Source organism: Gymnodraco acuticeps, unplaced genomic scaffold, assembly GCF_902827175.1.
Source record: "Gymnodraco acuticeps unplaced genomic scaffold, fGymAcu1.1, whole genome shotgun sequence".
Lineage (NCBI taxonomy): Eukaryota > Metazoa > Chordata > Actinopteri > Perciformes > Bathydraconidae > Gymnodraco > Gymnodraco acuticeps.
In genome coordinates, this window is record NW_022992081.1 from 1,437,999 (window position 1) to 1,452,928 (window position 14,930).

The 14,930-nt window shown below is 39.9% G+C and overlaps 1 protein-coding gene across 1 annotated transcript in view; it reads left to right on the forward strand.

Moving 5' to 3' along the window:
- The window catches only part of LOC117537309 (G protein-coupled receptor kinase 6-like), a 54,899-nt gene that overhangs the window by 32,343 nt on the left and 7,626 nt on the right, over positions 1-14,930 (forward strand). Inside the window, 8 exon segments of the mRNA XM_034202493.1 lie at positions 2,831-2,923; positions 3,458-3,521; positions 4,144-4,284; positions 8,668-8,858; positions 10,929-10,966; positions 11,192-11,281; positions 12,044-12,115; positions 12,118-12,251. Coding sequence (XP_034058384.1) covers positions 2,831-2,923; positions 3,458-3,521; positions 4,144-4,284; positions 8,668-8,858; positions 10,929-10,966; positions 11,192-11,281; positions 12,044-12,115; positions 12,118-12,251 — 823 coding nt within the window.

A 14,930-nucleotide genomic window follows, 5' to 3' on the forward strand; every position in this document is an offset into this window, starting at 1 on the left:
TTCTTTAATCCAGTACCATTATATGAAATTGTCACCCATATATAGACACAAATAAATGATCAAGATTAAGATTCATTAGGACAAAACTGTTAAATAAAAAAAATAATAAACATGTGAATGTATGACTTTTGCCTTTCCTTTTTTACCGTTTTGTAAATGATATTTATAAAAATTGTTTCTTACAACACATTTTGATATGGTTATTGTTTTCACAGTTATTTATCTTCATTTTTACATGTCATATTTACTGTTTCTTAATTTACTGTTTAGCAAACCAAGATTTTGAAATGACGAAAACATTTGTTATTTTTGAAACAACAGTTTAACCATGTTGAAATATGTTGAAGTAGTTTTGCATTTAGCAAGTTATGGTGCATGCAAAAAAAAGATATATCTGGGAATCTAATTGGATTTTCTTGTACACAGTGATTTGATAAAAACAGAAAGTCATTCATTTTACCTTGAAAACGTGTTGACTGAGAAGAAAGTTATCCATCAACAGCGAGGACAGAAACCATTTAAGTTACTGTGAAGATCTTTCATACAGTTCAGTTCATCTCTGTTTTGTACAACTGTGTCAAATAGGACATGGTGTTTTAAGTCAAACAACATGTGTATTCAAAGCAGAGAAAAAAGGGACACTAAGACCCCATTTGCAAATGCAAACTAACCAAATAAGATATCAAAAAGGTATTCCGTTCACATGAGACCGCTCGGGAGCGCTGGAGACGCTGTAGTACATATGCCGGGCCTGTAAGTGGCGCTGTACTTTCGCCACAAAATATACCAAAAGTAGCGAAGAAGACCCCGAGCATGGTTGCCATGGTTGCCCTTCTGTTTATGCCCCGTGGTGGATTTAGCAACATGTAGTTCATGTAATTCTCCATGTCCACTTGTTGCTGATGGTTGTGGTAGAGGAGCTGTAGATTTTGCACTAACATCTGTAGCATGGTCAGTAGCTACTGACAGTAGCTACTAACCATGCTTCAGCAGTGAGCAGCAGAGGTGGGGAGAGGTGGGGCTATGGCTTCATCGTTATCAGGAACTGATCGTATAGGGCGTACACACAGAGCCGTTTGGCCCTCCAGAGCGTTCCGTTTGCAGATCTATCCACCTTGGGACCTGTTATCGTTTGCGGGGGCCGTTTCCGTGTTTCAGTTACGGCCTCGTGTGAACGAACGGGCTATACGAAAGAGAAAAGTAGCGGATACAACCGTTTGCGTTCTCGTGTAAACAGCACCTAATATTAAAGGCTAGCAGGGTCAGGTCAAAGAGTCCTTACAGCTCTCAGTGGAGTGATGATGAGGCTGTGACCTTTCATGACCCATGCTTTCCTCAAAGAACTTAGTTTTTATCTCTGTTAACTTACATTTTTAGTGGTGATTACGTTTGAATAAATGACAATGGCATAAGTTCATGCAGACTCACATTCACGGGTGTGAGGTAAAGTAACATTAGATGTTGCCATGGGTGTATAAAGAGAAACGGATACAGCGTTAGAGGCCAGGCCATGTTTCTTCCTGTGAAAGTCGCTCTGTGGAGCATGAGGCCAAAATGGCTTGACTCTCAAGAACACAAATACCCATATCTTCTCTGGATCTTCTCTGGATCTTCTCTTGATATTCTCTTGATCTTCCCTGGATCTTCCCTGGATCTTCTCTTGATATTCTCTTGATCTTCCCTGGATCTTCCCTGGATCTTCTCTTGATATTCTCTTGATCTTCCCTGGATCTTCTCTGGATCTTCTCTTGATATTCTCTTGATCTTCCCTGGATCTTCTCTGGATCTTCTCTGGATCTTCTCTTGATCTTCTCTGGATCTTCTCTTGATCTTCCCTGGATCTTCTCTGGATCTTCTCTGGATCTTCTCTTGATCTTCTCTGGATCTTCCCTGGATCTTTCTCTTGATATTCTCTTGATCTTCTCTGGATCTTCCCTGGATCTTCTCTGGATCTTCTCTGGATCTTCTCTTGATATTCTCTTGATCTTCCCTGGATCTTCTCTGGATCTTCTCTTGATCTTCTCTGGATCTTCTCTTGATCTTCCCTGGATCTTCTCTGGATCTTCCCTGGATCTTCTCTTGATATTCTCTTGATCTTCTCTGGATCTTCCCTGGATCTTCTCTGGATCTTCTCTGGATCTTCTCTTGATATTCTCTTGATCTTCCCTGGATCTTCTCTGGATCTTCTCTTGATCTTCTCTGGATCTTCTCTTGATCTTCCCTGGATCTTCTCTGGATCTTCTCTGGATATTCCGGTGGTCTACAGCATCCATTGGACACAAAGAGCATGTGTTTTTGCAGTCAACTGAATAGATTTACAACTTGTAGGACCTGTAGGAATAATTTAAACAAGCGCTATTCAAGTGTTTGTCCTGGCAAGTTCATTTACAAAATGACGTAGTACCACCGTTTTGCCACAGCGAAATAATTGCTTAAACGCCCAGCTCAACCTTTTTGCTCTTTGAAAACCAGTTTCCTATAAATCCCTTTTCCCGGTATGGACCAGTGGAATGTCCCTGTTCAAACACATTTTATATTTCTGACCTCGTTCCACTGACAATGGCTTTGACCCTTATCACTGCCAGTGATGTCTGAACACACAAAAACCAACAGATAAACACAAGCACAATTAAGATTCAGAGGGTGGATTATGCGTGTGTTTGTAGTCATGGTAAAGGAACGCAGGCCAGATGTCTGTTCATCTGGACAGATGTCTGTTCATCTGGACAGAAATTGTACATGTGCTTGCGTTTTTTAATTTTTTTCTGATGACATGTATATCTATATTTTTCCTTGTTATTAAATGATTTTCTCTCCCCCTCCCCTACAGAATAGTTCGTGATTATCTGAGTGGAGCTCCGTTTTCCTCCTACCACGAGTCCATGTACTTCTCTCGCTTCCTGCAGTGGAAATGGTTGGAGAGGTGGGTTGTCACTGCAGATTACACGCCCTGTAAAGCACACATGCAAACCATTCTTATATTACATTACGCCTGTGATCTCACACACATACAGAAATTCCCTGTAAAAGGGTGCTGTCCAGTTCTGTGTTTGCAAACCAGAGAACACATTCAAACTTTTAATTTGAAGGGATCATTAGAGGGAAAACTACAGACAATCAAGTAAATGATGAATGAATGTAATAAAAGATAATAGCAAACTAAGATTACAGTCTGTAGTTTTATAGAGAGTAGTTGCAGGAAAGATGCTCACACTAAAACACAAAGGTGGTTTAGCCAATCACTGTTTTTTCAGTGCGAGGGGTAAATAATTGATGATGCTTTACATAATGGCTGGGTAACTGTAGCAGGGTGGGACCCACAGCCATCAGGGTGGATTAATAATGTATTAGAGCATTACTCTGTCTGCGACATCACATGGTCTGAGAGAATGACGTAACCTATCTGTTATTTTACGTCTCTTTTCGTCTCCTTTTCTTTTTCTTTCCATCCCTGCAGGCAACCAGTAACCAAAAATACCTTCAGACATTACAGAGTACTAGGAAAAGGTGGATTTGGCGAGGTGAGTGTCAATGAATTCACAAGTGATAACTTTGTATGTTGTGTCTCTATTGTGACATGTCTACATGCTTTAGGTCTTTCTCATACTGCCTGTGCTGCAGCACCTCTTTTCACCCTCTGTCTGAAACCAGAGCCCAGTCTGCTCTGATTGGTTAGCTGGCCAGCTCTGTTGTGATTGGTCAGTTGCTTAGAGATGTCACGCTGCTTAGCCAATCACCAACAATGTGTCGGATCACTAGCTAATACAAGCTTGAGTGTTACATAGTGATGTCATTTTGCTACAGAAATAAACAAAGGAGTCCAGTGGAGGTGTTTCAGAGTGTGTGGGAGAGAAACTCAGGAGGGAACCTTTTAGATTTTAGCCTTTGCAGACCATTTACATGCGCAAAAACCTACATAACGCACTACAGGGGAAAAAAGCACAATAGGGCACCTTTAATGATTTAAGTTACTACAAGGAACATTAACAGTTAGTTAACGCAGCACTGTTAATGTCTCCACTCCTGTGATGCTGGGTGGAGAAATATGTAGTCTGACATATTAACTTCCATTATTTTTTTCCCCCGTTTTTTTAATAAAAATAATTTGTGTGTGATGGAGTTTCCTCGCTGCCTGTTTTCCAGGTTTGTGCCTGCCAAGTACGTGCCACCGGTAAGATGTACGCCTGTAAAAAGCTGGAAAAGAAACGAGTGAAGAAAAGAAAAGGTGAAGCAATGGCACTAAACGAAAAACGCATTTTAGAAAAAGTTAACAGTAGTTTTGTAGTAAGTACTACCTTTTTCTTATTCAACCTTTTCAACAGAATTGTACCTGTTTTTGTCTGTCTGTCTGTCTGTGTGTTTGTGAGTGTGTGTTTGTGATTACGTGTCTGTGAGGGCATTGTTGTTTGTTAAGGCTCCAGGATCCTGCAAATGAAATTGAAAGGCGTGTTTACAAAGGCTGTTGATCAGCTGTTAAAGGCTGTCTCTGGGACTCCAGCTCTGTTTGTTTAAAGACGTCCACGCCAGGTGGAACGAGCTTAAGGAAAGAAACGGGATGGGATAAAACTAAAAACAATTGTAACCAAAGAAGTTGCCAGGGACGGCTAGCAGGAATTTGCATAAAAGGCAGACAAGTCCAGGTAAACAGCTTACATTAAAAGCCATAGCAATTTATTTATTCTACCTGCGCAAACATGCCTTATTAGATTTCATTTGGAGCATAGTGGCAACCCTAATTCATCTGTGAATGTATCCTGTATTTGAATTGAAATGTTTTGCTGCCATATGTTTAAAAAAAACTGATTAATATGTTTTTGATGCACTGGTGGGTGATTGAAATATGTCTCCTCCAACAAAGCAAAATGCGTTGTACCTAACATAAAAGTAAAATATATAAAATAGTGCAGTAGACAAATGGTTCAAGTAGGTTGCAGAAAAAAAACCGTGGAATAAAAAAAGAAAGAATGTCAGATTAAATTACATGTATGGTAGAAAGTATACAATATATAAATATGTGGATATGAGAGCAGATGTACAAATGACCAGTGAATTATTAACATACAATATTTTAATTGACTTTTACCGATTTCATAATTTTAAATGTAGGTACTTTTGTGACGGGTGTGTGTCGTAATGTCAGGGACGATATTTTAGTTAACTGTCTGATTTAAAGTAATAGCCTGAAAACACTTATGGAAGTCACTCTATTCTAAACCAGGGACACAATATGGATATCTACCTCATTAACCCTCCTTGCATTGACCCTCTAGAGTCACAGTTCTTCCTGAAGCCCTTACAACTTAAGTTAATTTGAGACCAAATCAATAATTGAACATGATTTAGAATAAAAAAACGAATAAAAAAACAATGTGTAAAAACTCAGCTTCAAAATAAAGGAAGAATTTAAGGAACAACCATTCCCAAATAACTTTATCAAAGCATTGCAGCTCTGATAATCAGGAAATAAACCAAACTAAACAACTTGTACAAAAACCCGTAGGTGCGTTGTGATCGTCGAGGCGGCTTCAATCATTTCTAAGGACTGCATTGAAGTTTGCGCCACAGTTTATGTTTCCCTAAAGAACAACAGCATGAAGAAGAAAGTAGTAGCGTTTCCAGCTCAAAGTTGGTGTGCCATCCAAAGAAGACAAATCTCTCTGTACCACCAGGCCTGGAGCTCTTAATGGGGGCAAAGCTCTTGGCTGTTTTTCCTATGGGGGATTTGTTATAAATCGAGCCATAGTCATGAGTAAGAGGTGGTTTTTGGCTGTCGCTGTAATGCCAAGCCTAAACGTTTTTTTCAGGGAGTCACCTAGCTTTTTCCTTTCTTCCATTCTGCAGCAGAGAACTGAACTGCAGAAATGTACAATTGAAGTGCATTTACATGACGTGTGAGCTAATACATAATAGGAACAGCTCAGGACTCCTGAAGGAGATAGCGGCACTGTCGATATATAACATACAAAAAATGGAAACAAATTAAGATAACGAACAGTACTGATATTAAAACTAAAAAGAATAAATAAATAAATTGAGATATATCTTAAAATATGTACATATCAGCAGTAATAATATATATATCAATAAACAAAAATTAATAACTTGATAGCTAACTATAAAAATAAACGGTTATTAATATATAAATAAATAAAAAATATATACATATACAGCAGTAATAAGATATATATCAATAGACTAATATAGAATATATAGAATAAATTATAATAACCGTGTACGCATACATAGTAGTTGCAGTGTTCAATTAACATTTAAATGCAGTGTGGTAGTGAATCAAAACAAAAATTGAAATGCATTAATAAGTTATTCTCATTTGATTTATATGATGACAGTGCTTAAAATAAACCTGATACAAGAAAGATGGACTTTATTAGCTCTTATTTCTTAAATAAAATACAAATAAGAAGTTTACAAACTCTAAACCATTGGCCACCTTCACTCCTCCCACTGTGTGCCTGTGATATTTGTCTGTTTTTATCCTGCCATCAACACGTTGTATATGAAAATGCCTGAATTTGAATCCTGCTTGACTAACCATTGACATCAGGAGCTGGAAAACTATTAACGTGTGCTTCTCTTTCCATTCCGTCCTAAAGTACGCACAAAAAGGTGCTCCGGCAGGGGGAAAAACATAGCTTTGGCTCGGGGTTGTGTTCCTCTAGAAAAAAAATGATTGTTCCGAAGACCAGAAAATTACAGCTCGATTAAGATTCTTAGAGCATGGCGCGGAACGGCTAGAGGGATGAGCATGATCATTTCTGGTCTGTGGGTCCGCGTGTATACTTTGTATATGTGTACATACTGTAGAACATGCTGTTCTACTGTTTAATTGTACAGCTCAGAGATATTGATATATGGTACAGTAAGCTGCCTCTCCATCTGAAGCTAACGGTCGTGTTTGAGTTGTACTACGTTTCGGATTAGTCTGTTTCTAATGTAGCATGAGCTATGTTGCGTGTCCTTGTTTTAAGTGACTCATGGTAGAAGCATGTGTATGGGCACACACACACACACACACACACACACACACACACACACACACACACACAAAAAGGCTGGAGTGGGCTTGATACAGGACCTCAGACTTGCAGCTCTTGTCATCTGGGATTGGCACATGATTGTCTGTGTGTGCGCGCTTGGGTATGTGTGTGTTTCTCTGTGCTGCAGGCAGAACTGATGACTCTTCATGTGCCTCTCTACCTACGAGAGCAGCTCTGTTGCCTAGCAACACTGACCAAACAGCAGTAGCAAGGAGAAGAGTCAAGTGCTCTCTCAAACCCCTCATTTCTCTCTCTCTCTTTCTGTTTCTGTCTTTTTCTCTCTCTCCCTCCCTCCCTCCCTCTCACACCCATAATTTCTCTCCCTTTCTTTATTCCCCTTTACCTTTTTTTGATCAGCGCATCACACTATTAGACAATACATACTGCTAGCTTTCTGTAGGTTTTATCTAAACACCCATTCACATATTCTGTGTGTGTGTGTGTGTGTGTGTGTGTGTGTGTGTGTGTGTGTGTGTGTGTGTGTGTGTGTGTGTGTGTGTGTGTGTGTGTGTGTGTGTGTGTGTGTGTGGTGTGTGTGTGTGTGTGTGTGTGTGTGTGTGTGTGTGTGTGTGTGTGTGTGTTGTGTGTGTGTGTGTGTGTGTGTGTGTGTGTGTGTGTGTGTGTGTGTGGTGTGTGTTTTGTGTGTGGTGTGTGTGTGTGTGGTGTGTGTGTGTGTGTGTGTGTGTGTGTGTGTGTGTGGATGCAGGGCAGGGTGACCTTGTTCTAAAGTCTTCGGCAGGTAGCGCTCTGACACTGATTCCTCCGGCTATCATTTGAAATGTTGTGAAAATGGTGCCAATATGGTAAAATAGTTCCTACACAACAATGTCTGATGTTTTAATTCAACTCTTTTTGGGAGAAACCTTTCCAGTAAGCCTTTGGTTTTCATCGCGTTAGCATACATGTCAGGCATTGCGAGATTGGAAATTATTGAAGCTTCTTTTAGCATTGGGAGGCTTTTTGTGGATATGTCGGTGTGGAGGAGCCATGTTCGATACATTGTGTCCATGCATAATGTATAAATATGACTTTCGGGAGGGTGCGTTAGACTTTTTGCCTTGGCTTGTAGTTCACATTTGTGTGTTTTGGTTAAGTACAATTTGTATATTTTTGAACATATTGTCCATTCGGCCCATGATAACTTTTTCCTATCCCCTCTCATCGTCCGTCTCTGACTGCGTAGTCCGGAGCAGATGGGATTCCTCCCGATGGCAGCAACATCCTGCTTGAACAGAACAGAGCATGCACACACACTGTACCCTTGGTGTCACTGACCCACAGGGGAGGATGGGAGAGGCGAAAAGGGGAGGCTGGTGGGAATGAAGGGAGAGAAGAGAGATAAATGATGGGCTAAGAGGGAAAGGACACGAGTAAGAAAGGGAGAAAAAGCTTCTGGTTTTCCTTGGAGCTATGGTTAGGGTTCTTTGTGTACATTCCTCCTGGGATAATGGATGATTATTTGAAGTAAAACTGTTCCTCTAGCTACTGCCTCTCACGTCTTCTCCTCCTCTTCCCCCCTTTTCTCTGCCCTATTCTACACTTTCCCTTTGACTGGTCCCTTACCTTCCTTCGTTGCTACTTCCTCCCCAAAATGTGCCTCCCTCTCCAGGTTAGTCTAGCATATGCGTATGAGACCAAGGATGCGCTGTGCCTGGTGTTGACCATAATGAATGGCGGCGACCTAAAGTTCCACATCTACAACATGGGCAACTCGGGCTTCGACGAACAGAGGGCCATCTTTTACGCTGCTGAGATCTGCTGTGGCCTTGAGGACCTGCACCGTGAGAGGATAGTCTACAGGTTAGCAAATCAAGTCAACAAAAATATGAACATAGACATATTTTTATAATACTATAGAGTGGTGCAGGAGTGAGTCCTACAACTCAGAAATGAGTTGGCACTTTACCACTTCTGGTCAGTTATTACACCACATGTGAATGTCCGAAGTTTTAATGTCTTCTTATTTTCTGAATTATTCCGAAATGTATTGGAAAATCCCATAGCTTTAAGTCGATGGAATTGACCTTGCGGCCTACGTCATCACTGCACCACTCTATCGCTTCAATCAGGAAAGCAGTAGACCCTGAGGCTTTAGGAACAATATTCAGGAGTATTTTGAGGATCTCTGCCCCTGAGGAGGATGTTGGGTGGTTTACAGCCCCAGAAGAACTGTTGTACAAGAGAATGAGCAATTACAAGTGGTTACATTTCCTGGCACTGCACTGACTTGTAACAGGAAGTTCAGTTGACTTGTCATGAGAAGCCCTACCAACCAGTAAATACAAATGATGTGGTTTGTGACTCCTATGGGATCTTTCTAAAGTATAAGGAACAACCCAGATGATGTCATAGTGATTAAATCAGATGATCTCAAAAAACTCTTAATAAGTCTTTAAATGATAATTACATAAAAACAATATGTGTAGAATAACTAGTCTTTCCCCCTTATGAAATGAATATCCCCAGGGGCGTCAGAGAGGGACACTATACACCCCACAACAAATATCAATATCTAAATAACCCAAATAACCTTAAACGTATTTAAAATATGAAAACATACAAATATTCCTTTTATATACAGTACACATTTAATTTGATCAACTTTCATCAAAATTATTTTGCATTGCACATGAGTTAAAAATAAAATAAATAAAAAATTGGGAGAAAAATACACGAAAAGCAAATATAACAAACAAGGTATAATACACTTATAAGTTATAAATTATAATACACTTAACATCACACCTACTTGTATAAACAGTGGATACTATATGAATTATATTAGTGTGCAAATTATTGACGTTTTTTAAATTCAAATACAATGAGGTTAATGTTAAATTCAAATGCAGTAAAAATATTATTAAAAATGAGTCTTTACGTACGACAGTAAGCGTCTAATAAAAGGCGCTACTCGGTTGCATCATGGGAAATGTATGAACTAAAGCTTGACTGTCCTTTTTTCAATCTGTTTCTCCCAAACTTTATGGAAGTGCAGTAGTACATTAGTGGAATACCCCTTTAACCCAAAGACGACTGACAACAATGAACTTAAGGTCAAAAACACTGAATACTGGTCTTAGCTCTGGTGTTATGAAGAGATATATTCCGAAAGAGTTCTTGCAGTCGTGTAAGATAAACAAATGGAAAGTCTTGGATGATGAATGTCCCTGGATTAATGTTATGAGAGTGCTGATTTCATTTAGGTGTCATGCACCTGTCCCACTCAGTGGAGCCCTCAGAGTAGTGCTAACATAAACACTGATGTTCTCAGTGGACACATGCACCCACATACACATGGCCCACAGAGTCATATAAACACACCGTGTTCCTTCATCTCTGCATGTGTTACTGTAAACTTCACAGTTGGCATTGAAGTTGAGCTTGGCATTGGTTAGTAGAGTGTCCTAGTTTTTCATTTCTTATAGCTATTTTAATAAAAAAAAATGTTTTTATTGCACTTTGGAATAAGTTGGATAAATCAAGCTTAAAAGATGGTTCAAATAAAGTCAAATAAAATTGAGGCAAGTTAATTAAAAAATGCTCTGAAAGAACATGCAAATAGGTTTTTGGGATGACAGGATATTCTGTTCAAACAATGTTGAAAATAGCTGGGTACAATAGTACGCATGAAAGCAAATGAAGCATATAAAGATATATGTGTGCACAAGACATCTATGAATCCACATGAGAGATAAGTGTAATAGCACACAGGCAATAAAAGACAATGAAATGTTAACAAAGTAATAAAGCATTCAAATATTTATCCAGGATTTTATTGTTACACCCTCAAATGGAAGTTCTATTTTTATACAACAGATAACAACATAATGAAATCCTAATGTGTTCTCTCTTTTTATTTTTTACCCGCAGGGATTTGAAACCTGAAAACATCCTTCTGGATGATCGTGGTATGTTTTTGTTTTCCTTGTCCTTTGATGTAGCCCATTCCTCTTAAGCAGTCATTTCCTACATTTCTGTCTTTTGTTATTGAATTTCTTTCACACTCCAATAAAGACCATGGCTATTATTATAGGATGTAATGTGTTCCTCTGTAGTGTCCATGTTATACTAGTATGTACATTTAGCATGATCTCAGTTCCATTATTAATCTGTGGTGGGTTATTCATTTTCAGGACACATCCGAATTTCAGACCTGGGCCTTGCTGTTCAAATCCCTGAAGGAGAGACGATACGAGGGAGAGTGGGCACCGTTGGATACATGGGTAAGATTCGGCTACTCTTTTTAAAAATGTATATATATATATATCATAATAATAATAATAGTAAAGTTTTATTAGTCTAGCACTTTTCATACACTTGGTGAAGCTCAAAGTGCTTTAACAACATGCCACACATCACAAATTCAAACCGAAAACAAGATATTCAGGTCAGAATATATGTTGAAACCCTTTTGAAAGTATGTAGAATAAAAACACAATATAACAATTTAAGGAGCACAAGGAAGTCATAAGTCACAACATTAATAAATACAGTAAAATATTAAAAACTCTTAAAATGAATACAAATTAATAAGAATAATAATGATTACAAGTCTAATTTAAAGCGGGATGTTGCAAATAAAAAGGTAATCTAAAAAAATATCTCTTCAGCTGTCGTTTTAAAAATGTCCACTAACTATGCCTCTATAATAATCCCTGGTAGGGTGTTCCACCGTTCGAGAAAAGCTGCCTCGACCGTTTTTTTGGCGGGACTTCAGGAATTTTTTTAATGCCTACGAGGGTGCCAAACCATTAAGAGCTTTGTAAACCAGTAATAGGATTTACAAATCAATTCTTCAAGATACTGGGAGTCAATGCACTGTAGCTACAAAAACAGGGCTCTCTTTTCCTCCTTCTGTAGTCAATTCTTTAAGCCCCTCCTCACTCAAATCTCTTCCACCATTACTTCTTTGTCTTTGTTTGACTGGATTGAGATGATTTCCCCTCAACTGACTCCTCTTTTCTCGCTCCTCGTCCCTCCCTCAGCTCCCGAGGTGATCCAGAACGAGAGCTACTCCGTCAGCCCCGACTGGTGGGGGCTGGGCTGCCTGATCTTCGAGAGATTCAGGGCCAGTCGCCCTTCCGCAAGCGCAAGGAGCGCGTCAAGCGGGAGGAGGTGGACAGGAGAGTGCGCGAGGACCAGGAGGAGTACTCTGATAAATTCGTAGAGGAGGCGAAGGACATCTGCAGACAGGTGAGGGAGGATGGAACATTGCCGCATTCTTAAAAGGGGCACTGTAATGCTCATGTTTCAGGTTCATATTTGTTGTCTCTACTGGGACATGTCTCCATGCTTTAATGTTCAAAAAGCTCTTTATTTGTCTCCTACTGCCTGTGCTGCAGCACCTCTTTCACCCTCTGTCTGAAACCAGAGGCCAGTCTGCTCTGATTGGTTAGCTAGTAACAAAAACAAGTTTTTTAAACTAGTGGCAAATGAGGACATGGATAGGGAATTTGAGGAACATGCAGAAAAAAACATTGTCTAACCACTTAATGATGAATTTCAGATTAGGACAGGAATGACATTTCGAGTTCACATTTTGATAAATGACATGCACATGGTTATATTACTGCAATAAATAACTGCCTTTATTAATATAATAAGTAGCAGTGGCCTCAATTGGTGAGCACCTTTTATGTTCTGCCACTCACTTAGTGGAACAGTGACGCATGGAAAGCAGAAGTTGCTCAGGAAGGATCAGAAACCACACTACCTAACAGTATTACATTGCAAAGGACATGGTCTGATTTTTGGCTTTTGGAAAAATATATTTCAATTGGTAATTTAGTAGCTTCTGGCTAAACATTTTCTCTCAAGTTAATCCCAACATAGTGTGCATTTTGTGCACCAACACCTGTAGTTTCCGGTTTGGACTAGGAGTTTAAACTCTGACATATTAGTTTTGTTTAAGATCACATGTTATAAATATAGTTCATTATGTATTTTTTGGCCATTCACAGACATTGAAACAAACTGCCATCACATCACTGACAAATTATCACAATTGCTAGCAACAATGTACATATTTACACATCCAGCTGATACAGAGCAACAATAGCATTCATTTGTATTTGCGATGCAAGCCATTAATAACTTTCATTGCTTTGTTTTACTCTAGTTATGTTCTAGTCTCCACCAACTCCTGAGATAAATCTCTGGCTCTTTCGCTGCTAAATCCTCTATGTTCATCAGATTTTTTACATTGTGTGTATCTGATTTGGTGCTCGACAGATCACAAACAAAATGCGTTAAAAGTGGTGATGAGAGCAATGGGACTAAATCCAAACGGAACACTTACGGTACGTCCACACTGCAGCTTTAAACAAATCTTCAACCGCTTCCAACGCTTCTCTGCCCATTGACTTTGAATGGGAATGACGTCACTTTGCCTCGCTTGTCGCCGAACTGCATTGTGGGGGAGCGAAGCGAAGATTTCCAGGATTTCCAGGATTCAAAGTTGAGCAATGTTCTACTTTTGAAGCTGAGCTGGAAGCGTCAGCCAATCAAATCCCGTTTATGCAAATCTGACAGTAGAAGCGCTAGCCAATCAAACCGCGTGTAAGCAGGGAGAACCAGACCGCAGTTCATTTCCTCATATTCCAAACGAGAAATTACGGTAGCAAATCACCCGGTTCTTTACGACCAGAACTATTAACGGGATACAAACCGGAGGGAGGGAGGTGGCAGAGACAGTGGGTGAAACTGGTAGGTTTTCGCCTGTTTGGGGAGTTTATTTATATATATATATTGCTCACATAAAATCCCCGGGGTTTTTTTGCTTTGTATGTCGGGGGCGGGAGATTCATGTGATTGGTTGTTGGTCTCGTTGCTCGCAAAAATTCCCCAAGCTTTCAGACACGCCCAGCTCCAAGATTTTCAAGATTTTTGAAAAGCTGCAGTGTGGACGTACCGTTACAGTTGATGAAAGACGCTACATTTGCTGAGCTGAGGGGAGCTGCAGTGTCGATAATTCTGTGACTTTGTTACTATAAGTAACCCCTTTTGACCGCCTCTTTAATATACAAAGAAATTCCACCGAGTGTTTACATGAACATAGAAAACGTTTGCAAGTTTAAGAAGACATGTTTCTAAAATGTTAGCTTTAAAATCTTCCCATGTCTCTTTCACAACCTCCCTGCTACACAGAGCGGCTCCCCCTCTGATCAGGAGGGGGACGTTTGTTTGTGTGACGCGGTGGAACATTCTGACTCGAGGTTCAGCAGAATCACAGACTCCCTGGGGAGAGGGGGATCGGGAAGGGTGGAGAGAAAAGAGGTTTCAAGAAGGAATGGTAGCGAGATAATAAGGAAGGGCAGAGAAAGGAGAAGGGGGAGAGACAGACTATGCCCTTCCACAGAGATTGCTATTACCACGGCTTAAAATAGACAAATGATCCAAGTTGTCAAGAGCAGAAAGTGAGTCTGCTTTGAACCCTGAGTGTACATTGCACAAAGAGAAAGATTAAGGAACTAAAGCGAGAGAAAGTGGGTGATGTGGTAGAAAAGGGAGAAGCTTTAGGTGTGTTGAAAGACGGCTGCTTTTGGGTGACAACAGACCCAGTGAGAGTGTCCACTGATAGCCAAACCACTAAACAGCACTCATCCACTTCATAAGCCTGCTGCACTGTAGGTGGTGCGCTAGTAATATTACCCAGAAGCTCTCATAGAAACAGCAGTCTGATTTGTATCCATCATGGTGCTGCATTAACCCCCCGAGTGCATTGATTTGTATCCGTTTTTATTCGCTTCAGATACATAAAGAAAAGAGGATAATCTACCACCATGTTTTGTATATATTGCACGGTAAGGATTAATATAACTGTCAGGAGTTATCCAGCATCGCAGAACTCCCCCTGCCCTCTCTTTCAGATGG